Source organism: Salvelinus fontinalis, chromosome 16 (genome assembly GCF_029448725.1).
Source record: "Salvelinus fontinalis isolate EN_2023a chromosome 16, ASM2944872v1, whole genome shotgun sequence".
NCBI lineage: Eukaryota > Metazoa > Chordata > Actinopteri > Salmoniformes > Salmonidae > Salvelinus > Salvelinus fontinalis.
In genome coordinates, this window is record NC_074680.1 from 29,302,071 (window position 1) to 29,326,572 (window position 24,502).

General features: G+C 42.9%; 1 protein-coding gene across 4 annotated transcripts; it reads left to right on the top strand.

Moving 5' to 3' along the window:
• The first annotated feature begins 457 nt into the window (after positions 1 to 457).
• Positions 458 to 24,046, top strand: ppm1aa (protein phosphatase, Mg2+/Mn2+ dependent, 1Aa). 4 transcript variants are annotated; one of them, XM_055864998.1, is made up of 6 exons: positions 458 to 789; positions 5,187 to 6,032; positions 6,226 to 6,343; positions 6,491 to 6,602; positions 6,978 to 7,035; positions 10,410 to 12,377. In XM_055864998.1, exons 1-6 carry the CDS (start codon positions 679 to 681, stop codon positions 10,584 to 10,586), a joined length of 1,422 nt encoding a protein of 473 aa, XP_055720973.1. In that variant the 5' UTR covers positions 458 to 678; the 3' UTR covers positions 10,587 to 12,377. The 4 variants fall into 4 exon arrangements, with proteins under 4 accessions (XP_055720973.1, XP_055720976.1, XP_055720977.1 ...); XM_055865001.1 differs by lacking the exon at positions 10,410 to 12,377 and adding an exon at positions 23,873 to 24,046 and having other exon boundaries at positions 460 to 789; XM_055865002.1 differs by lacking the exon at positions 10,410 to 12,377 and adding an exon at positions 17,094 to 21,323 and having other exon boundaries at positions 462 to 789.
• The last annotated feature ends 456 nt before the right edge of the window (positions 24,047 to 24,502 follow it).

The following is a 24,502-nucleotide window of genomic DNA, read 5'->3' on the forward strand; positions in this document are numbered from 1 at the left end:
ATCTTTCCTACTGATGAGTCAACAGGGTCAATAGAAGGTAGGCTCTGAGGGTCAGGTCTTGACACGTTCCTGAATAACAGAGCAACACCTGAGGGAATGGCGTCTAAAACTATTGCAAAATCTTTAGGTGTTACAGGGACCTTGTAAAGAGATAAGAATTCCTTATAACTGAGTAAAATACCCTCTGCATTTACCAGTTGGCTCACCAATAGGATATTATTTCGGAACCAATATTCTAAAAACAAAGAAGTATTTTATACAATATATCCCGATTATTCCATATATAATATCTGTGTGGAGAAAAATTGTGTTTATAAATTAAGGACCATGACAAGAAAACCTGCCGATGAAAAGCAGAAAGTTTCACTGGAATTTTGTCAATATTATCTGCTAGAGGATATCAACCACTGACTGCCTCATAGGAATGATGTAATGCTTTCAAGTACGCAACCTGCAACATCCGGGTCTTTTTCGATTCCTGTTTCGTTAAGCTAGCTAGGTGCAGGCTGTCTGTCAATTGAAGAGGCTGGGGCTTTCGGCTTGACGCTATTTGGCCTCAACAGCTCCGGCCTAAAAGTTTAAAGGAGGGACAGTTTAAATATACTTCACGTCGCCAAATGAGAAAGTAATTTATCCCTGGTTTACTTAGTACAGGGAGTTCCGAACTTTCACAAATTGATGTACAGAGAGGTGGTAGCTAACGTTACCCACAAACGATCAATCTGGTTGGTGTTTCTGTCGCAGCTTCTGTTTGTCTTTACACTTTCAAAACAGCTCTTTCTGATTTTGGTAAGTCACATTTGTTTGTGCCTGTAAGAAACTGTCTACCAAGTTAGTCCGTTAACATTTGCGATTAGCCATACTCACTAGTATTGGGGGCAGCGCGATGAGTCCGTGAGGGAGTAAAGGCCTGTCAATGTTAACGTTATGTGAACGCTTGAGGTTCTTGGGGCCGAGGCCCAGAACGACGCAATGTTTTATTTTAATTGTCATATTGCCCCGGGAGGATTTAAGTTAACTAGTTAGCCAACTAATAAACGCCGTTCAAAACATTGTTGGTAATTTCTTGAAAGTTTTTATTGTTCTAGAAATTTAACTAGTACTGGCTCTGTCATTGACTTAGTAAGCCGATGACTAGCTAACTAGTGTTAGCGTGTTATTGTGATCTAGCTATTAACTAATACAAGTTTACGAGCAAACATAGCTAGCGAATGTTAATTAACGTTACCTAACACATCTTGCTAGCTAGCTATGTAGGTTGCTAGTTAACTATTTAACAGATTGTTAAACCAGTTAGGTAGCCAACATCATTAACACACCAAGATAGCTAGCTAACGTTAGCTAGCTACACTGTTTATTGTAATGTTGCTAGTTAACGTTAGCTACCTAACCACACAAGAACAACACGTAACTAGTAGTGGACGTTGGCTTGGGACCTAACTAGGAAGCTAGCTAGCTGGATGGATTAGCTAGGTTATTGCAGTGCTGACTGTTCTGTAATGAACTCATGCAATCAATGGCCAACACCCATAACATAGCTCGTTTACCAGGTAACGTTAGTAATTCATTGATAGCTATAGACGTTCATAGCTAGTGTAGTGAGACAAATATTTCGTTTACAATAGTCACCTATTTTTGCAGACTGGTCGCATAGACTAGAGGTAACATAGTAAACGTAAACTCGGGACAGCCAAATTAGTATGATACCTACAGTAAGTTTACAGTCAAAAGTTGACACTGACTCATTCCAGGGTTTTTCTTTATTTTACTATTTTCTACATAGTGGAATAATAGTGGAGACATCAAAACTATGACGTAACACATATGGAATGATTTAGTAACCAAAAAAATGGTTAAACAAATCAAAATATATTTTAGATTCTTCAAAGTAGCCACTCTATGCCTTGACAGCGTTGCATTCTCTCAACCAGCTTCACCTGGAATGCTTTTCCAACAGACTTGAAGGAGTTACCACATATGCTAAGCACTTGTTGGCTGCTTTTCCTTCACTCTGCAGTCCAACTCATCACAAACCATCTCAGTTGGGTTGAGGTCGGGTGATAATGGAGGCCAGGTCCTCTGATGCAGCACTCCATCACTCTCCTTCTTGGTCAAATAGCCCTTAAACATCCTGGAGGTGTGTTGGGTCATTGTCCAGTTGAAAAACAAATGATAGTCCCACTAAGCGCATACCAGATGGGATGGCATATCGCTGCAGAATTCTGTGGTAGTCATGCTGGTTAAGTGTGCCTTGAATTCTAAAGAAATCAAAGACAGTGTCACCAGCAAAGCACCATCACACCACCACCTCCATGCTTCATGGTGGGAACCACACATGCAGAGATCATCCGTTAACCTACTTTGTCTCACACAAAGACACGGCGGTTGGAACCACAAATCTCAAATTTGGGCTCATCAGACCAAAGGACAGATTTCCACCGGTCTAATGTCCATTCCAATGTCCATTCCTCGTGTATCTTGGACCAAGCAAGTCTCAGTCGATGTTGAGATGTTACTTGAACTATGAGAAGCATTTATTTGGGCTGCAATTTCTGAGGCTGGTAAATAATGAATTTATCTTCTGGGTCTTCCTTTCCTGTGGCGGTCCTCATGAGAGCCAGTTTCATCATAGCGCTAGATGGTTTTTGTGACTTCACTTGAACTTTCAAAGTTCTTAAATTTTCCGGATTGACTGACCTACATGTCTTAAAGACATGATGGACTGTCGTTCATCTTTGCTTATTTGAGCTGTTAAAAAAAAATAGGTTAGTCAGTTAAGAACAAATTCTTATTTCCAATGACGGCCTACACTGGCCAAACCAGGACGATGCTGGGCCACTTGTGTGCCGCCCTATGGGACCCCCAATCACAGCCGGTTGTGATACAGCCTGGATTCGAACCAGGGTGTCTGTAGTGACACCTCTAGCACTAAGATGCAGTGTCTTAGACCGCTGTGCCACTTCATGTCTTAAAGTTATGATTGACTGTCGTTTCTCTTTGCTTATTTGAGCTGTGCTTGCCATAATATGGACTTGGTCTTATACCAAATAAAGCTATCTTCTGTATACCACCCATACCTGGTCACAACACAACTGATTGGCTCAAAAGTATTAAGAAGGAAATTTCACAAATTAACTTTTAAAAAGGCACACCTGTTAATTGAAATGCCTTCCAGGTGACTACCTTATGAAGCTGGTTGAGAGAATGCCAAGTGTGCAAAGCTGTCAAGGCAAAGGGTTACTTTTTAAGAATCTTTAATATAAACATTTTTGGATTCAATATGTTATTTCATAGTTTGTCTTCACTATTATTCTACAATGTAGAAAATAATAAAAACAATTAAGAAAAACCCTGGAATGAGTAGTTGTGTCCAAACTTTTGACTGGTACTGTATATAAACAAAAGTTATTGGATTCGGCAATTTCAGCCACACCTGTTGCCGATCACACAGCCATACAATCTCCATAGAAAACATTGGCAGTATAATGGCCTAACTGAAGAGCTCTCAACGTAGCCCCGTCATAGGATTCCGGCTTTCCAACAAGTCAGTAAGTCAAATTTCTGCCCTGCTAGAGCTCCCCAGGTCAATTGTAAGGGCTGTTATTGTAAAGTGGAAACGTATAGGAGCAACAACTGCTCAGCCGCGAAGTGGTAGGCCACACAAGATCACAAAGTGCTGAAGTGCGTATCGTGTTTAAATCGTCTGTCCTCGGTTGCAACACGCACTACCACGTTCCAAACTGCCTCTGGAAGCAACTTTAGCACAATAACTGTTTGTCAGGAGCTTCATGAAATGGGTTTCCGTAGCAGAGCAGCCACACACAAGCCTGAGATCATCATGCACAATGCCAAACTTTGGCTGTAAAGCTTGCTGCCATTGGATTCTGGAACAGTGGAAACGCATTCTCTGGAGTGATGAATCACGCTTCACCATCTGGCAGTCCGACAGACATCTGGTTTTTGCGGCTCCCAGCATAATGCTACCTGCCCGACTGCTTCGTGGCAACTGTAAAGTTTGCTGGATGAATAATGGTCTTTGGCTTTTTTTCAATGTTCGGGCTTGTCTTCTTAGTTCCAGTGAAGGGAAATATTAATGGTACAGCATACAATGAGATTCTGACGATTCTGTGCTTCCAACTTTGTGGCAACAGTTTGGGGAAGGCCCTTTTCCTGTTTCGGCATGACAGTGCCCCAGTGCACAAAGCGCGGTCCATACACAAATGGTTGGTCGAGATCGGTGTGGAAGAACTTGACTGGCCTGCACAGAGCCCTGAGCTCAACCCCATTGAACACCTTTGGTATTAATTGAAATGCTGACTGCGAGCCAGGCCTAATCGCCCAACATCCAGTGCCCGACCTCACTAATGCTGTTGTGGCTGAATGGACGCAATTCCCCACAGCAATGTTTCAACATCTAGTGGAAAGCCTATCCAGAAGAGTGGAGGCTGTTATAGCATGTAAGGGGAACCAACTCCATATTAATGCACATGATTTTGTAATTAAATGTTCGGCGAGCAGGTGTCCACATACTTTTGGTAGTGTATGGTTACATGCAAAATACTTACTACTTTTCAGCTACCCCTAACCTTAACCCTTTTATCTAACCCTTCCCCTAACCATAACCCTTTTAGCTAACCCTTTCCTTAACCTTAACCCTTTTAGCTAACCCTTCCCCTAACCTTCACCCTTGAACATAACTCCTAACCTTAAGCCCTAGAGCTAGCATCAGCCACCTAGCAAACGTTAGCCATAACAAATTGGAACTTGTAACATATTGTACGTTTTGAAAATTCTCAATGTTGAATGAATTGCAATTTGTAACATTGTACGAATTTCAATTCGAAGATATTTGAAATGGATCATGGACATCCACAAATTAATACATATCATACGAAATGGAGTGTCTAGGATTTACCTGCAGAATAATACGAAATGCTCTGAGTTCACGTTGCAATGCATGAGATCAGCCCTAAGGTGCTAGTTAATCATTTTGCAATAAAATGATTGCAGTTGTGTCATCTGCTTCTAAATAATCCCTATCTTAACATTTTGTTATCTGGCTAATATTTAGGTGTTTATTTATTGAACTTGTAGCTAGCTGAGCTTAGCAGAATAACAAATGTCAATATTGTAAAAACTCAACTGTCCTAAATTGAATAGAGTAATTGTTTCATTCCTGTTTTAAGGGGGACACAATGGGTGCGTTTTTGGACAAGCCAAAGATGGAGAAGCACAATGCTCATGGTGAGGGGAACCGTCTGACCTATGGCCTGAGCAGCATGCAGGGCTGGAGGGTGGAGATGGAGGATGCCCACACGGCAGTCATTGGCCTGCCTCATGGGCTCGACCCTTGGGCCTTCTTTGCGGTTTATGATGGGCATGCTGGCTCCCAGGTGGCTAAATACTGCTGTGGGCACCTTCTGGAGCACATCACCAGCAACCCAGACTTCCAGAGTGCTCTGGAGCCGGAACCCAACGTAGAGAGTGTGAAGACCGGCATCCGCACAGGTTTCCTGCAGATTGACGAGCATATGCGGTCCATCTCTGAGAAGAAGCACGGTGTGGACCGCAGCGGCTCCACCGCGGTGGGGGTCATGATTTCCCCAGGTCACATCTACTTCATCAACTGTGGAGACTCCCGGGGTCTTCTTAGCCGTGGAGGAGCTGTGCACTTCTTCACACAGGACCACAAGCCCAGCAACCCACTAGAGAAGGAGAGGATCCAGAACGCAGGTGGCTCTGTCATGATCCAGCGAGTGAATGGCTCTCTGGCAGTGTCCCGGGCACTGGGAGACTTTGACTACAAGTGTGTGCATGGCAAGGGCCCCACAGAGCAGCTTGTTTCACCAGAGCCTGAGGTGTATGCCATTGAAAGGTCTGAGGTGGAAGATGAGTTCATCGTCCTAGCCTGCGACGGCATCTGGGATGTCATGGCCAATGAGGAACTTTGTAACTTTGTCAGGTCCAGGCTTGAGGTGACCGATGACCTTGAGAGAGTCTGCAATGAAATTGTTGACACTTGCTTGTACAAGGTGAGATTGGTCAATTTATTGTTCACATAATCGCTAACAGTTAAGCATTTGCATGCACTTGAATGTTACCACTCACATGTAGACAGTCCATTTCAAAATTTTCACAACATTTTATTACATGAATAGGCATCATGGATAGCACATGCTAAACGTTTTACTTTAAGTCTGTCTGTATTGCACTCGCTCTGAACAGGGGAGTCGGGACAATATGAGTGCTGTGCTGATCTGCCTCCCAGGGGCTCCAAAGGTGACTGCAGAAGCTGTGAAAAGGGAAGCGGAGCTGGATAAGTACCTGGAAAGCAGAGTAGAAGGTGCAGCATCTTAATATGCGTATAGAAACCTAGATAATACAAGAACCTTGTCATGAATTTAATGTGATTTGAAGCTCGCATCACAAATTGTGTATTTCATAGATTGTTTTCCACTTAGAGAATGTGTGGTTCTGCTAATTTCCACAGAGATCATAAAGAAGCAGGGAAACGAAGGGGTTCCAGACTTGGTCCACGTGATGCGGACGTTAGCATTGGAGAGCATCCCTAACCTCCCTCCTGGGGGAGAGCTGGCCAGCAAGTGAGTGAGCTCTTTTGACTACCTCAGCCAACTGAATGTTTCTGAGGTCGATTAAGTACTAGCAAAATAGAGTAGCATGCTTTGCACTGTAAGGTTTCTTTAGGGGGAGGAATCTATTTCTGATCTCAGGTGCACAGGCACTCATAACTTTTCACCTAAGTGGTTTTGATAGCTTCGACTTGCTTGAAAGTTTGGGCTATTGGGATAATTGAATTTTGCACTTCAATTCCAGCCTTCTATTTTCCCCTCTTATGCTCAGCATTTAGCTCCCCTGTATAAACTGTTTTGTTTTCGTTGGACTTGCATACAATGGTTTTGTTATTGCTTGCATAGCTAAACCTGCATGGTTGGTAACTTTACTTTTTTATGTTTTAGACGAAGCGTTATTGAAGCAGTGTACAACAAACTCAACCCATACCGAGGTGATGACACAGTAAGTATCACCCGACAATTGCTATCCTCTTATAAAAGCTTTTTAATTTGAATGTATATGTATTTACGTACGTACGTTTGTGTTTGTGCACATCTGTTTGTATGTCAAGGGGAAAAATACAATTTTCATCAGCTCAATTTGGAACATTCAACATATGTAACACTTTTTAGAATTTAAACCCCCCCAAAAATCTGTTTTTTTAAGATGAATCAAGGAGAGGCAATATTTATTTTAAAATAATATATATATATATATATATATATATATACACTGCTCAAAAAAATAAAGGGAACACTTAAACTACACAATGTAACTCCAAGTGAATCACACTTCTGTGAAATCAAACTGTCCACTTAGGAAGCAACACTGATTGACAATAAATTTCACATGCTGTTGTGCAAATGGAATAGACAAAAGGTGGCAATTATAGGCAATTAGCAAGACACCAATCAAGTTTCAATCAATCAAGTTTATTTTATATAGCCCTTCGTACATCAGCTAATATCTCGAAGTGCTGTACAGAAACCCAGCCTAAAACCCCAAACAGCAAGCAATGCAGGTGTAGAAGCACGGTGGCTAGGAAAAACTCCCTAGAAAGGCCAAAACCTAGGAAGAAACCTAGAGAGGAACCAGGCTATGAGGGGTGGCCAGTCCTCTTCTGGCTGTGCCGGGTGGAGATGTTCAAAATGTTCATAAGTGACAAGCATGGTCAAATAATAATCATGAATTATTTTCAGTTGGCTTTTCATAGCCGATCATTAAGAGTTGAAAACAACATGTCTGGGACAGGTGGCAGTTCCATAACCGCAGGCAGAACAGTTGAAACTGGAATAGCAGCAAGGCCAGGTGGACTGGGGACAGCAAGGAGCCATCATGCCCGGCAGCCCTGACGTATGGTCCTAGGGCTCAGGTCCTCCGAGAGAGAGAAGGAGAAAATTAGAGAGAGCCAAGATTTTCAAAATGTTCATAAATGACAAGCATGGTCAGATAATAATCAGGAATAAATGTCAGTTGGCTTTTCATAGCCGATCATTAAGAGTTGAACAGCAGGTCTGGGACAGGTAGGGGTTCCGTAACCGCAGGCAGAACAGTTTAAACTGGAATAGCAGCAAGGCCAGGCGGACTGGGGACAGCAAGGAGTCATCATGCCCGGTTTGCCGTGACGTATGGTCCTAGGGCTCAGGTTCTCAGAGAGAGAGAAAGAAAGAGAGAACGAGAGAATTAGAGAGAGCATACTTAAATTCACACAGGACACTGGATAAGACAGGAGAAGTACTCCAGGTATAACCAACTGACCCTAGCCCCCCGACACATAAACTACTGCAGCATAAATACTGGAGGCTGAGATAGGAGCGGTCAGGAGACACTGTGGCCCCATCCGAAGATACCCCCGGACAGGGCCAAACAGGAAGGAAAAACCCCACCCACTCTGCCAAAGCACAGCCCCCGCACCACTAGAGGGATATCTTCAACCACCAACTTACAATCCTGAGACAAGGCTGAGTATAGCCCACAAAGATCTCCACCACAGCACAAACCAAGGGGGGGCGCCATACCCAGACAGGAAGATCACGTCAGTAACTCAACCCACTCAAGTGACGCACCCCTCCCAGGGATGGCATGAAAGAGCACCAGTAAGCCAGTGACTCAGCCCCCGTAATAGGGTTAGAGGCAGAGATTCCCAGTGGAGAGAGGGGAACCGGCCAGGCAGAGACAACAAGGGCGGTTCGTTGCTCCAGAGCCTTTCCGTTCACCTTCACACTCCTGGGCCAGACTACACTCAATCATATGACCTACTGAAGAGATAAGTCTTCAGTAAAGACTTAAAGGTTGAGACCGAGTCTGCGTCTCTCACATGGGTAGGCAGACCGTTCCATAAAAATGGAGATCTATAGGAGAAAGCCCTGCCTCCCGCTGTTTGCTTAGAAATTCTAGGGACAATTAGGAGGCCTGCGTCTTGTGACCGTAGCGTACGTATAGGTATGTACGGCAGGACCAACTCGGAAAGATAGGTAGGAGCAAGCCCATGTAACGCTTTATAGGTTAACAGTAAAACCTTGAAATCAGCCCTTGCCTTAACAGGAAGCATGTGTAGGGAAGCTAGCACTGGAGTAATACGATCAAATTTCTTGGTTCTAGTCAGGATTCTAGCAGCCGTATTTAGCACTAACTGAAGTTTATTTTGTGCTTTATCCGGGTAGCCGGAAAGTAGAGCATTGCAGTAGTCTAACCTAGAAGTAACAAATGCATGGATCAACTTTTCTGCATCATTTTTGAACAGAAAATTTCAGATTTTTGAAATGTTACGTAGATGGAAAAAAGCTGTCCTTGAAACAGTCTTGATATGTTCGTCAAAATAGAGATCAGGGTCAAGAGTAACGCCGAGGTCCTTCACAGTTTTATTTGAGACGACTTTACAACCATCAAGATTAATTGTCAGATTCAACAGAAGATCTCTTTGTTTCTTGGGACCTAGAACAAGCATCTCTGTTTTGTCCAAGTTTAAAAGTAGAACATTTTCAGCCATCCACTTCCTTATGTCTGAAACACAGGCTTCTAGCGAGGGCAATTTTGGGGCTTCACCATGTTTCATTGAAATGTACAGCTGTGTGTCATCCGCATAGCAGTGAAAGTTAACATTATGTATTCGAATAACATCCCCAAGAGGTAAAATATATAGTGAAAACAATAGTGGTCCTAAAACGGAACCTTGAGGAACACCGAAATGTACAGTTGATTTGTCAGAGGACAAACCATTCACAGAGACAAACTGATATCTTTCCGACAGGTAAGATCTAAACCAGGCCAGAACTTGTCCGTGTAGACCAATCTGGGTTTCCAATCTATCCAAAAGAATGTGGTGATCGATGGTATCAATGGCAGCACTAAGGTCTAGTAGCACGAGGACAGATGCAGAGCCTCGGTCTGACGCCATTAAAAGGTCATTTACCACCTTCACAAGTGCAGTCTCAGTGCTATGATGGGGTCTAAAACCAGACTGAAGCATTTCGTATACATTGTTTGTCTTCAGGAAGGCAGTGAGTTGCTGCGCAACAGCTTTTTCAAAAAAAAATTGAGAGAAATGGAAGATTCGATATAGGCCGATAGTTTTTTATATTTTACGGGTCAAGGTTTGGCTTTTTCAAGAGAGGCTTTATTACTGCCACTTTTAGTGAGTTTGGTACACATCCGGTGGATAGAGAGCTGTTTATTATGTTCAACATAGGAGGGCCAAGCACAGGAAGCAGCTCTTTCAGTAGTTTAGTAGGAATAGGATCCAGTATGCAGCTTGAAGGTTTAGAGGCCATGATCATTTTCATCATTGTGTCAAGAGATATAGTACTAAAACACTTAAGTGTCTCTCCCGATCCCAGGCCCTGGCAGAGCTGTGCAGATCCAGGACAGCTAAGCCCTGGAGGAATACGCAGATTCAAAGAGGAGTCATTAATTTGCTTTCTAATGGTCATGATCTTTTCCTCAAAGAAGTTCATGAATTTATTACTGCTGAAGTGAAAGCTATCCTCTCTTGGGGAATGCTGCTTTTTAGTTAGCTTTGCAACAGTATCAAAAATAAATTTTGGATTGTTCTTATTTTCCTCGATTAAGTTGGAAAAGTAGGATGATCGAGCAGCAGTGAGGGCTCTTCGGTACTGCACGGTACTGTCTTTCCAAGCTAGTCGGAAGACTTCCAGTTTGGTGTGGCGCCATTTCCGTTCCAATTTTCTGGAAGCTTGCTTCAAAGCTCGGGTATTTTCTGTATACCAGGGAGCTAGTTTCTTATGACAAATCATTTTCGTTTTTAGGGGTGCAACTGCATCTAGGGTATTGCGCAAGGTTAAATTGAGTTCCTCAGTTAGGTGGTTAACTGTTTTTTGTCCTCTGACGTCCTTGGGTAGGCAGAAGGAGTCTGGAAGGGCATCAAGGAATTTTTGTGTTGTCTGAGAATTTATAGCACGACTTTTGATGCTCCTTGGTTGGGGTCTGAGCAGATTCTTTGTTGCGATTGCAAACGTAATAAAATGGTGGTCCGATAGTCCAGGATTATGTGGAAAAACATTAAGATCTACAACATTTATTCCATGGGACAAAACTCGGTCCAGAGTATGACTGTGGCAGTGAGTAGATCCAGAGACATGTTGGACAAAACCCACTGAGTCGATGATGGCTCCGAAAGACTTTTGTAGTGGGTCTGTGGACTTCTCCATATGAATATTAAAATCACCAAAAATTTGAATATGATCTGCTATGACTACAAGGTCTGATAGGAATTCAGGGAACTCAGAGAGGAATGCTGTATATGGCCCAGGAGGCCTGTAAACAGTAGCTATAAAAAGTGATTGAGTAGGCTGCATAGATTTCATGACTAGAAGCTCAAAAGACGAAAACGTCATTTATTTATTTTGTAAATTGAAATTTGCTATCGTAAATGTTAGCAACACCTCCGCCTTTGCGGGATGCACGGGGGATATGGTCACTAGTGTAACCAGGAGGTGAGGCCTCATTTAACACAGTAAATTCATCAGGCTTAAGCCATGTTTCAGTCAGGCCAATCACATCAAGATTATGATCAGTGATTAGTTCATTGACTATGACTGCCTTTGAAGTGAGGGATCTAACAATAAGTAACCCTATTTTGAGATGTGAGGTATCACGATCTCTTTCAATAATGGCAGGAATGGAGGAGGTCTTTATCCTAGTGAGATTGCTAAGGCGAACACCGCCATGTTTAGTTTTGCCCAACCTAGGTCGAGCCACAGACACAGTCTCAATGGGGATGGCTGAGCTGACTACACTGACTGTGCTATTGGCAGACTCCACTAAGCTGGCAGGTTGGCTAACAGCCTGCTGCCTGGCCTGCACCCTATTTCATTGTGGAGCTAGGGGAGTTAGAGCCCTATCTATGTTAGTAGATAAGATGAGAGCACCCCTCCAGCTAGGATGGAGTCCGTCACTCCTCAGCAGGTCAGGCACTCCCCCCAATAAAGGAGTGATTCTGCAGGTGGGGATCACAGACCACTTCTCAGTTCCTATGCTTCCTGGCTGATGTTTTGGTCACTTTTCAATGCTGGCGGTGCTCTCACTATAGTGGTAGCATGAGACGGAGTCTACAACCCACACAAGTGGCTCAGGTAGTGCAGTTCATCCAGGATGGCACATCAATGCGGGCTGTGGCAAAAAGGTTTGCTGTGTCTGTCACCGTAGTGTCCAGAGCATGGAGGCGCTACCAGGAGACAGGCCAGTACATCAGGAGACGTGGAGGAGGCCGTAGGAGGGCAACAACCCAGCAGCAGGACCGCTTCCTCCGCCTTTGTGCAAGGAGGTGCACTGCCAGCGCCCTGCAAAATGACCTCCAGCAGGCCACAAATGTGCATGTGTCTGCTCAAACGGTCAGAAACAGACTCCATGAGGGTGGTATGAGGGCCCGACGTCCACAGGTGGGGGTTGTGCTTACAGCCCAACACCGTGCAGGACGTTTGGCATTTGCCAGAGAACACCAAGATTGGCAAATTCGCCACTGGCGCCCTGTGCTCTTCACAGATGAAAGCAGGTTCACACTGAGCACATGAGCACATGTGACAGAGTCTGGAGACGCCGTGGAGAACGTTCTGCTGCCTGCAACATCCTCCAGCATGACCGGTTTGGCGATGGGTCAGTCATGGTGTGGGGTGGCATTTCTTTGTGGGGCCGCACAGCCCTCCATGTGCTCGCCAGAGGTAGCCTGACTGCCATTAGGTACCGAGATGAGATCCTCAGACCCCTTGTGAGACCATATGCTGGTGCGGTTGGCCCTGGGTTCCTCCTATTACAAGACAATGCTAGACCTCATGTGGCTGGAGTGTGTCAGCAGTTCCTGCAAGAGGAAGGCATTGATGCTATGGACTGGCCCGCCCGTTCCCCAGACCTCAATCCAATTGAGCACATCTGGGACATCATGTCTTGCTCCATCCACCAACGCCACGTTGCACCACAGACTGTCCAGGAGTTGGCGGATGCTTTAGTCCAGGTCTGGGAGGAGATCCCTCAGGAGACCATCTGCCACCTCATCAGGAGCATGCCCAGGCGTTGTAGGGAGGTCATACAGGCACGTGGAGGCCACACACACTACTGAGCCTCATTTTGACTTGTTTTAAGGACATTACATCACAGTTGGATCAGCCTGTAGTGTGGTTTTCCACTTTAATTTTGAGTGCGACTCCAAATCCAGACCTCCATGGGTTGATAAATTTGATTTCCATTGATCATTTTTGTGTGATTTTGTTGTCAGCACATTCAACTATGTAAAGAAAAAAAGTATTTAATAAGAATATTTCATTCGTTTAGATCTAGGATGTGTTGTTTTAGTGTTCCCTTTATTTTTTTGAGCAGTATATATATACACTGCTCAAAAAAATAAAGGGAACACTTAAACAACACAATGTAACTTCAAGTCAATCACACGTCTGTGAAATCAAACTGTCCACTTAGGAAGCAACACTGATTGACAATACATTTCACATGCTGTTGTGCAAATGGAATAGACAAAAGGTGGAAATTATAGGCAATTAGCAAGACACCCCCAAAAAAGGAGTGATTCTGCAGGTGGTGACCACAGACCACTTCTCAGTTCCTATGCTTCCTGGCTGATGTTTTGGTCACTTTTGAATGCTGGCGGTGCTCTCACTCTAGTGGTAGCATGAGACGGTCTACAACCCACACAAGTGGCTCAGGTAGTGCAGTTCATCCAGGATGGCACATCAATGCGAGCTGTGGCAAAAAGGTTTGCTGTGTCTGTCAGCGTAGTGTCCAGAGCATGGAGGCGCTACCAGGAGACAGGCCAGTACATCGGGAGACGTGGAGGAGGCCGTAGGAGGGCAACAACCCAACAGCAGGACCGCTAGCTCCGCCTTTGTGCAAGGAGGTGCACTGCCAGAGCCCTGCAAAATGACCTCCAGCAGGCCACATGTGCATGTGTCAGCATATGGTCTCACAAGGGGTCTGAGGTTCTCATCTCGGTACCTAATGGCAGTCAGGCTACCTCTGGCGAGCACATGGAGGGCTGTGCGGCCCCACAAAGAAATGCCACCCCACACCATGACTGACCCATCGCCAAACCGGTCATGCTGGAGGATGTTGCAGGCAGCAGAACGTTCTCCACGGCGTCTCCAGACTCTGTCACGTCTGTCACATGTGCTCAGTGTGAACCTGCTTTCATCTGTGAGGAGCACAGGGCGCCAGTGGCGAATTTGCCAATATTGGTGTTCTCTGGCAAATGCCAAACGTCCTGCACGGTGTTGGGGCTGTAAGCACAACCCCCACCTGTGGACGTCGGGCCCTCATACCACCCTCATGGAGTCTGTTTCTGACCGTTTGAGCAGACACATGCACATTTGTGACCTGCTGGAGGTCATTTTGCAGGGCGCTGGCAGTGCACCTCCTTGCACAAAGGCGGAGGAAGCGGTCCTGCTGCTGGGTTGTTGCCCTCCTACGGCCTCCTCCACGTCTCCTGTTGTACTGGCCTGTCTCCTGGTAGCGCCTCCATGCTCTGGACACTACGCTGACAGACACAGCAAACCTTTTTGCCACAGTTCGCATTGATGTGCCATCCTGGATGAACTGCACTACCTGAGCCACTTGTGTGGGTTGTAGACTCCGTCTCATGCTACCACTAGAGTGAGAGCACCGCCAGCATTCAAAAGTGACCAAAACATCAGCCAGGAAGCATAGGAACTGAGAAGTGGTCTGTGGTCACCACCTGCAGAATCACTCCTTTTTTGGGGGTGTCTTGCTAATTGCCTATCATTTCCACCTTCTGTCTATTCCATTTGCACAACAGCATGTGAAATTTATTGTCAATCAGTGTTGCTTCCTAAGTGGACAGTTTGATTTCACAGAAGTGTGATTGACTTGGAGTTACATTGTGTTGTTTAAGTGTTCCCTTTATTTTTTTGAGCAGTGTAGATGACATCATGAGGGAGGGAAATTATTTGATATATTGAATCAACATCTCAAGACATCAGTCAGGAGGTTAAAGCTTGGTCGCAAATGGGTCTTCCAAATGGACAATGACCCCAAGCATACTTCCAAAGTTGTGGCAAAATGGCTTAAGGACAACAAAGTCAAGGTATTAGAGTGGCCATCACAAAGCCCTGACCTCAACCTATAGAAAATTTGTGGGCAGAACTGAAAAAGCGTGTGAGTAAGGAGGCCTACAAACCTGACTCAGTTACACCAGTTCTGTTAGGTGCATTTTGGCCTATTCCTCCTAACTTATTGTGAGAAGCTTGTGGAAGGCTACCCAAAATGTTTTACCCAAGTTTTATACAATATAAAGGCAATGCTCCCAAATACTAATTGCGTGTATGTGAACTTCTGACCCACTGGGAATGTGGTGAAATAAATAAAAGCTGAAATAAATAATTCTCTACTATTATTCTGACATTTCACATTCTTAAAATAAAGTGATGATCCTAACTGACCTAAAACCGGGATTTTTTACTTGGATTATATGTCAGGAATTGTGAGAAACTGAGTTAAAATGTATTTGGCTAAGGTGTATGTAAACTTCCGACTTCAACTGTATATAATCCTTGTTTGTAATCCACTTCTATTTGACCTGTAATCCATTTTGCTCATTACCATACCATCCCAGAATGCATTTGGTTCTTCCCACAGTTCACAGCTGTTTCATGTGTATTGTTTAGTTCACTCCTGAATTGACAGCCTTTGATGTAAAGATCCAAAATGCTTTATACTGTATTGAGCAGATGAGATTGCATGAACACAGCCAATGTTCTTCTCGACAGCAAGTTCTGTACTGTAGCTCAAACTTTTTTTATGGAACTTAGCCAGTGTACATATCTAGCAGAGGTCAGCCATGCCCATGAAACAGTTTAATAAATTGTGTTTTCAATTAAGATTATGTTAAGACTAGGCTTAACCTAGGTCTATGAAACCAAACCAGCACTTGCAATCACATTTGTCGTGCTTGATTAACTAGGTAAATCAGTATTTAGCTAGCCTCCAGCTTGATTTAGAGTTTCTATTACTAGTTGGGTACTGTCATGATCAAATAAGCTTTTCGCTTCACTTTGAAAAGGCAATTGTTCTTTTGTGGAGCTGTTTATACAGGGGTCGCATGAGCGTTCAGAAATCTGCATTTTCAAAACATAGACCGTCAAAAAAACTGTCTTATTAAACCATTTCACCTGCATTTTATATTGAAAGGCAACAGTTTTTGTTGCTATAAATTGAGTGATAAGTGGCGTGCAACTCTAGTTTTTCATCACACAAAATAAAGTAATGCAAAACATTAGTCCGAAAATGGCATTGTTTTCATCAGATGACAACAGAAGTGCAACACTATTTGGCGAGCAGACAAACAAACAATTAAATTAGCCACAATGAAAAAGTAAGGTATTTTTTTGCAAAGACAACGCATGGCTATCAGATTTCTTATGTTTACCATTAGAAAGAATGTAGCCAGCTACATTTCCTAATCTTTTGCCAAAACGACCAGCTAAAAGTAACCATTATTCCTCTCTGCCATCAGTCGGCTCACTGTCTGCTGATCGAATGCTGTTCTTGAATTCGGGAATTTAATTGGTCTGAAGGCCAGAGGAAATGTGCAACTGAAGCACGAAATTTGTCTGAAGCCGAGCAGAAATTAGATCTCCTTTTACAAAACGCAGCAATATATTTCTTATGTTTTTTAATATTTTTCTTTCCGCGTGAAAAACGCAGAATTCATATCTAAACATTTCAATGATGACTACTCACTCCTACAACTTGTCGTTAGTGAGATGTTCTATTCAAACTAACCATAAATAAAATACTGTACGAAATTTAGGCAAAAGGGAAGACTTCAAGAAATTGCTGTTTATACCAGGGATCTCAATCTCAATTCCCAGAAAGCTTTGCTCAAGCCTAAATTTATTTTCTGGATGCCTGTCCAAGTTCGTAACTAGTTTAGGACAAAATTATCCTCTTGGGTGATCAGCACATCTCCAGGAGTTGAAATAGAGACCCCTTGGATGTTGATCCAGTATCTGATGGGTTTTTCCTTCCTTCCATCCTTCAAGGACTCAGCGTCCACAGACGACATGTGGTAACACAACCCGTACCACTAACACAGCACAGAGTTTACAAACCTCTACCCTCAAGACTCACAGCAGCTCCATTCAGCGGTCTGTCTCTCCACCCCTATGAGCGTTTCATTTGTAAGAAGGGAATATGATTGGAGGAGGAGGAGACGCACGCACACCCCTACACCCCGGACAGAGCAGCACCAGTCAGCTCTGGAGTTCAGGATCCCCTCCATTTTGTCTCACCTTTATTTTCAATCCCACCCTTAACCTGTTGGGACTCGGTAGTTATGTTTTAGGTTTTCTTTTTTTAAATAGTCAGTTGAAACAACTGTTTTGGGCTGTAATTTCCTTGTGTTTGTATATTTCTGTTTTTGTGAAGTGCAATTGTCCTGTACAAAGCCTGTATTTAATGCAGCTTAGTTAAAGTAAAAAATATATTAAATTGCCTTTATACACTATCAGCCCTTTTCCTGCTCTTCTGGAGTTCCAACAAATGTCTATTCAGTGAATATTACTGTTTGTCCTCCAGGTGATATTATCCTCTTGCTCTTTATTTTTTATTTTTGTCTTTGCTCCTTAAACGGGTAAATTGTATAGGTTCACAGCACAGTAAGCTCTCTAAACCATATCAATTTTAATATCTACATTTCTTTTGTTTGTATAAAAAAAATCTACGTAGTGTAGTAACTATGGTACTACAGTCTTTCATTGTGTGTTCTGTCTTTTGGGGGAAATTCTTGTTCATCTCCTGTAAACAACGTAACGAAGCAGTTCCTAGATGCACATGAAGATGAGCTCACCTGACACCTTTTAACACTTGCTCTGTGTGCGCCTGCCTGTGGGTACTGGCAAGTGTTCCTAGGTGCTTGTGTGCGTGCACATGTTTGTATAGAGGTAGATCTGTATATCTGTAGCTGCAAGCTAATGTTTGCTATGGTGGTGCAGATTATGGCAAATGTTCCTCCATTACTCCTACATACCTATTGTGCACCCATCTTGTATATTAGTACGATACTACCCTTCACTTCAGAGCTTTGGAGGACACTTTATATGACACTGGATGGATTAAGTTGACTTATTTCTATTTTTAACTTGTGACATCTGCCACAACCATTTTGTAATTCTACTGACATGCAGTGATTTATGCTAGTCTGACTAGTTTTCATGTCATTAATGTAAATAGATGTAATATGTCACAGATGCACATATTTCAGCTTTATGACAGCCCGGCATGCCAAGTGAAGTTTTCTGAGATTTAGTGCATTTTATTTGTTACAGGCCTGCGTTTTGGTACTGAGAGGAGTTCAAATCACAGCATCTATATGATTATTTGATTATACAAGTGTATAAGTGCCGATTTGTTAACCCTAATTATCAAATCAAATTTATTAGTCACATACACATGGTTAGCAGATGTTAATGCGAGTGTAGCGAAATGCTTGTGCTTCTAGTTCCGACAATGCAGTAATAACAACAAGTAATCTAACCTAACAATTCCGCAACTACTACCTTATACACGCAAGTGTAAAGGGATAAAGAATATGTACATAAAGATATATGAATGAGTGATGGTACAGACGGCATAGGCAAGGTGCAGTAGATGGGATAGAGTACGGTATATACCTATGAGATGAGTACTGTAGGGTATGTAATTATCACCATCAGTCTTAGTGAACCTTCAATCTTCCCTTAACAATTTCGAGGTGGTATTTTTTAATTGTTGCAATATTCAATTATACAACCAAGAACAAATCCACTGAATGCAATGAGCTGTCCTAGAGTACCTTGTATTTACTATGAGTGGTTTGGGGGGCTCTCAGTGTAGAGTCCTCAGCCACTGCACCAGGAGCCCGTGCACAATATGGTATGCTTCTATAGTGTGTGTGATTTTGCTGTAAATCTTTCCCTTAAACAAATCAAATGAATAGTCAGACTAAATCTGTATTTAACACACATATGTATTTCTTGGTGAGATTTTATTTTATTTTGAACTGCATTGCTGCAAATGTATGTCTTTTCTGACCTATTGTCAAGGAAGAAATCATGTTGCTTGAGTTAGATGCATGGTTAGCAAGATACTCTTGTTTTTGGATGTTGAATCAATTAGAATTGAGCGCTGTAGGTAAATGTGTCCTAATCCCCCAGGGTTCTGTCCTGTTTGTCTAAAACAGTTTTTCCCAAACTTGGTCCTGGTTCCCCCCCCATGCACGTTTTGTTTTTTTTCCCCTTGAACTACACAGCTGATTTCAAATAATCAAAGCTTGATGACAAGTTTTTTTTAAAATCCGCAGCAGAGTGCTAGGGCAAAAAACAAAACGTGCACCCGGGGGACCCAGAACCAAGTTTGGGAAACACTGGTCTAACACAGGGTAACGTACTGAATTTATAATTTCTCTTTAACCAACTGACAATCTAATGATGTAACTTCTGGCAACAAACTACCACATTGACTCCTGAATTTGACCCCAAGAAAAACAGTTTAGAGATGGCTTGATATGCCACCCTTGTTATTGTATTTTTTTCCATACCTGCAGTTGTTTTTAGAAATTCTAAACAATACGAAGTACATCACAGATTAACTCTTAAAATGTTTATTTTTTCTGAACTTGCCATATGGACAATTGATACAGCTGTAATGTCAATTATACTTACAATTTTGTTAAAGGGTAAACAAGTCTAACAATGCCTTCATAATTTTAAGCAATGAAGTGACTGATGAATGAATCTGATGAAGTGAAGTGATTATGTAGTCATTGTTGAGATGCAATATACCCATTCGGTTCAACTGTCACAGGTACCCAAGTCACTTTTCCAAATTGAGAAAGAAATGTGGTTAAATTGGTAAATGTTGTCTTTCTCTACTGTGATTTTGTGTAAAGGGAATCAAGTTTTAGGATTGCAAAGAGACGTGAACAACTGTAACACAAGCCCTAGCTTTTTTTAATGTCTGTGAATAGTTGTTTAGGATCTTAGATTAAGGAGTGCAAACATTCGGTTACGCTGTTGTCCTTTTTACAAGCTAAAGTATTTTCTACAGAAATACTACAGTATGTATATTGTTTTTCATTTACGAAATGATGTAACCAAGGAAAATCGGTCTTTACTATCAGTTTTTTTTTTTTACAAGACTGGAAATTAATACTATTTTATTTCCATAATGCATTAACTTAATCTTTAGGCTAGCCTGACATTTTTCTGTCATCTGTACAACTCAACACTGATTTTGTGCTGCCCTGCTGCTGTTTAAGGAGTTTGGGATTTAAGGTCAGCGTTCTGTTGTCAACACACTAGTTTTAAAGTGGGCTACTCGCGTACTGTAGGACTTGCATAGTGACTAAGGTGTTAGGTTCATGTAAGGCGCCATCTCTGTCATAATTCTTATTTAAGCCTCATAAGGAACATATTTATATTGGAGTAAAAGATTTTAATGCTTGTGCCCATATTGTACATAATATTGATGTACCTCAGTTGTGGTGATACTGTGTGACCCTTTGGCAGTGGTGAGTTGTGTCCCCTTTAACAGGGGGCCTGAACCCCATGTTGCTGACCTTTTTCAGCTCACTAATAAGCTCACCGATTTGCCTTACCCAATCTAACTCAACCCCCTAAAGTACTTGTTCATTGGAACACTTCAAGGAGTAATTTCAAATGGTGTTTCCAAGTTAGGGTACTTCTCTACAAAGTGGCATACTATGTTGGTAGTCACATGGTACACCTTTTCATTTCTGGTTTATATTAAAGACAAATGTTACCTTGTTGAATCTTTTGAAATATTATTTAAATTGCTCACTCCTTCAGATGTCCTACTTTCAGCAAATGCAAGTGTTAAACAATTGGGTAACCTTGTAAGCATTTGAAATGTGCATACATGTCTGCTATATTTATGAATGCATTCAAGAATAGCTTTAGTGCTGTAGATAAGTATTGTCTATGTTGATTCAACTGCTTCTCAGAGGCCTCTCTGACTACAATGTTCAATAACTGTATATTTTGTATTATGTTCTTGCTCCAAAGGAAAGACGGATAAAAGCAAATGTTAAAAAGCTTTGTTCCCTGAACTTTATTGTACTATGTGAGTCGATTGAACAAATTGCATTCCTTGCTTGTGAATTTATGCGTTCTCCTATTTCCCTGATCTTCTCAATTTGTTTTTGCCTTTTTGAAGTTTTAAATAAAATTTCTATTTCGCAGAATGTACCACTAAATAAATGGGTTGTTACCTTGTATCGCTCTTCTCATTTCATCTCTTTATCTGCTCAATCCATTGCCCTATTTTTAAAACCAGAAATCTAAAACTCAATCTCAGACCTATCGATTCCTTCATAAAAGACCAATGTTTTCAATCACACAATATACTGTAAGACCCAACACACAAAGTACTGATTTAGTGTTTTGTTGATCCAATAATGTGCATATACACAGTGCCTTCAAAGTATTCAGACCTCTTGACCCTTTCCACATTTTGTTACGTTACAGCCTTATTCTAAAATGGGTGAAATAAATCCTCAGTCATCTACATACAATGACAAAGCGAATACAGGGTTAAACATTTTTGCAAATGTATAAAAAAAAAAGACCATAATTACTCAAGTATTCAGACCATTTCCTATGAGACTTGAAATTGAGCTCAGGTGCATACTGTTTCCATTGATTATCCTTTGTACAACTTGATTGGAGTCCACCTGTGGTAAATTCAATTGATTGGACAGGATTTGGAAAAGCACACTCCTGTCTATATAGAGTCCCACAGTTGACAGTACATCTCAAAGCAAAAACCAAGCCATGAGGTTGAAGGAATTCTCTGAAGAGCGCTGAGACAGGATTGTGTTGAGGCACAGGTCTGGGGAAGGGTAGCACAAAATGTCTGCAGCATTGAAGATCCCCAAGAACACAGTGGCCTCTATCATTCTTAAGTGGAATAAGTTTGGAACCACCAATACTCTTCCTAGAGCTGGTCGCCCAGCCAAACTGCGCAGTCGGGGGAGGAGGGCCTTGGTCAGGAAGGTGACCAAGAACCGGATGGTCACTCTGACAGAGCTCAAGAGTTCCTCTGTGGAGATTGGAGAACCTTCCAGAAGGACAACCATCTCTGCAGCACTCCACCAATCAGGTCTTTATGGTAGAGTGGCCAGGTGGAAGCCACTCCTAAGTAATGGACACATGACAGCCTGCTTGGAGTTTGCGGAAAGGCACCTAAAGATTCTCTGGTTTGATGAAACCAAGATTTGACTCTAGCCTGAATGCCAAGCGTCACGTCTGGAGGAAACATAACACCATCCCTACAGTGAAGCATGGTGGTGGCAGCATGTTGTGGGGATGTTTTTCAGCGGCAGGGACTGGGCGACTAGTCAGGATTGAGGCAAAGATGAACGGAGCAAAGTATAGAGAGATCCTTGATCATAACCTGCTCCAGACCTCAGACTGGGGCGAAGTTCCACCTTTCAACAGGACAGTGACTTTCTAAGCACACAGCCAAGACAACACAGGAGTGGTTTCACTCTCCATCCAACCTGACAGCATGAGAGGATCTACAGGGAAGAATGCAAGAAACTCCCCAAATACAGGTGTGTCAAGCTTGTAGCGTCATACCCAAGAAGACTCGATTATGTAATCGCTGGCAAAGGTGCTTCAACAAAGTACTGAGTAAAGTGACTGAATAATTATGTACAGACAATTCCTACAGACAATTCCTTCAACCTCATGGCTTGGTTTTTGCTTTGAGATGCACTGTCAACTGTGGGACTCTATATAGTCTCATTACAAATATACATGTTCACTTCATTACAAAAGCAGTCTTAAATGTTCTTACTGTATGAAATTTGTAACTGTATTTTTGGGATACATATGGAAAGTATGAACAAATATAATAAAGTGTTTGATTTTATGCATGTTGAAAATGTCTGGTCTTTTTCTAAAATGTTTACTGTTTCTAGAATCCCAATTTACCATCCATTCTGATAGAAGGAGAGTTGCTGAGTGCACCATGCCTTTCCAAATCCTGTCCAATCAATTGAATTTACCACAGGTGGACTCCAATTTCTAAGCAAACAGCTGGAGGCAGGGCTTTCTCCTATAGATCTACATTTTTATGGAATGGTCTGCCTACCCATGTGAGAGACGCAGACTCGGTCTCAACCTTTAAGTCTTTACTGAAGACTTATCTCTTTAGTAGGTCATATGATTGAGTGTAGTCTGGCCCAGGAGTGTGAAGGTGAACGGAAAGGCTCTGGAGCAACGAACCGCCCTTGCTGTCGCTGCCTGGCCGGTTCCCCTCTCTCCACTGGGATTCTCTGCCTCTAACCCTATTACAGGGGCTGAGTCACTGGCTTACTGGTGCTCTTTCATGCCGTCCCTAGGAGGGGTGCGTCCCTTGAGTGGGTTGAGTCACTGACGTGATCTCCCTGTCTGGGTTGCCCCCCCCCCCCCCCTTGGTTTGTGCCGTGGCGGAGATCTTTGTGGGCTATACTCGGCCTTGTCTCAGGATTGTAAGTTGGTGGTTGAAGATATCCCGCTAGTGGTGCGGGGGCTGTGCTTCGGCAAAGTGGGTGGGGTTATATCCTTCCTGTTTGGCCCTGTCCGGGGGTATCATCGGATGGGGCCACAGTGTCTCGTGACCCCTCCTGTCTCAGCCTCCAGTATTTATGCTGCAGTAGTTTGTGTCGGGGGGCTAGGGTCAGTTTGTTATATCTGGAGTACGTCTCCTGTCGTATACGGTGTCCTGTGTGAATTTAAGTGTGCTCTCTCTAATTCTCTCCTCTTTCTTTCTCTCGGAGGACCTAAGCCCTAGGACCATGCGTCAGGACTACCGGGCATGATGACTCCTTGCTGTCCCCAGTCCACCTGGACTTGCTGCTGTTCCAGTTTCAACTCTTCTGCCTGCGGTTATGGAACCCCTACCTGTCCCAGACCTGCTGTTTTCAACTCTTAATGATCGGCTATGAAAAGCCAACTGACATTTATTCCTGATTATTATTTGACCATGCTTGTCACTTATGAACATTTTGAACATCTTGGCCATGTTCTGTTATAATCTCCACCCGGCACAGCCAGAAGAGGACTGGCCACCCCTCATAGCCTGGTTCCTCTCTAGGTTTCGGCTTTTCTAGGGAGTTTTTCCTAGCCACCGTGCTTCTACACCTGCATTGCTTGCTGTTTGGGGTTTTAGGCTGGGTTTCTGTACAGCACTTTGAGATATTAGCTGATGTACGAAGGGCTATATAAAATAAACTTGATTTGATTTGTTTTATCAGACCAGAGGACATTTCTCCAAAAAGTACGATCTTTGTCCCCATACGCAGTTGCAAACCGTAGTCTGGCTTTTTTCTGGACGTTTTGAAGCAGTGGCTTCTTCCTTGCTGAGCGGCCTTTTAGGTTTTGTAAATATAGGACTCGTTTTACTGTGG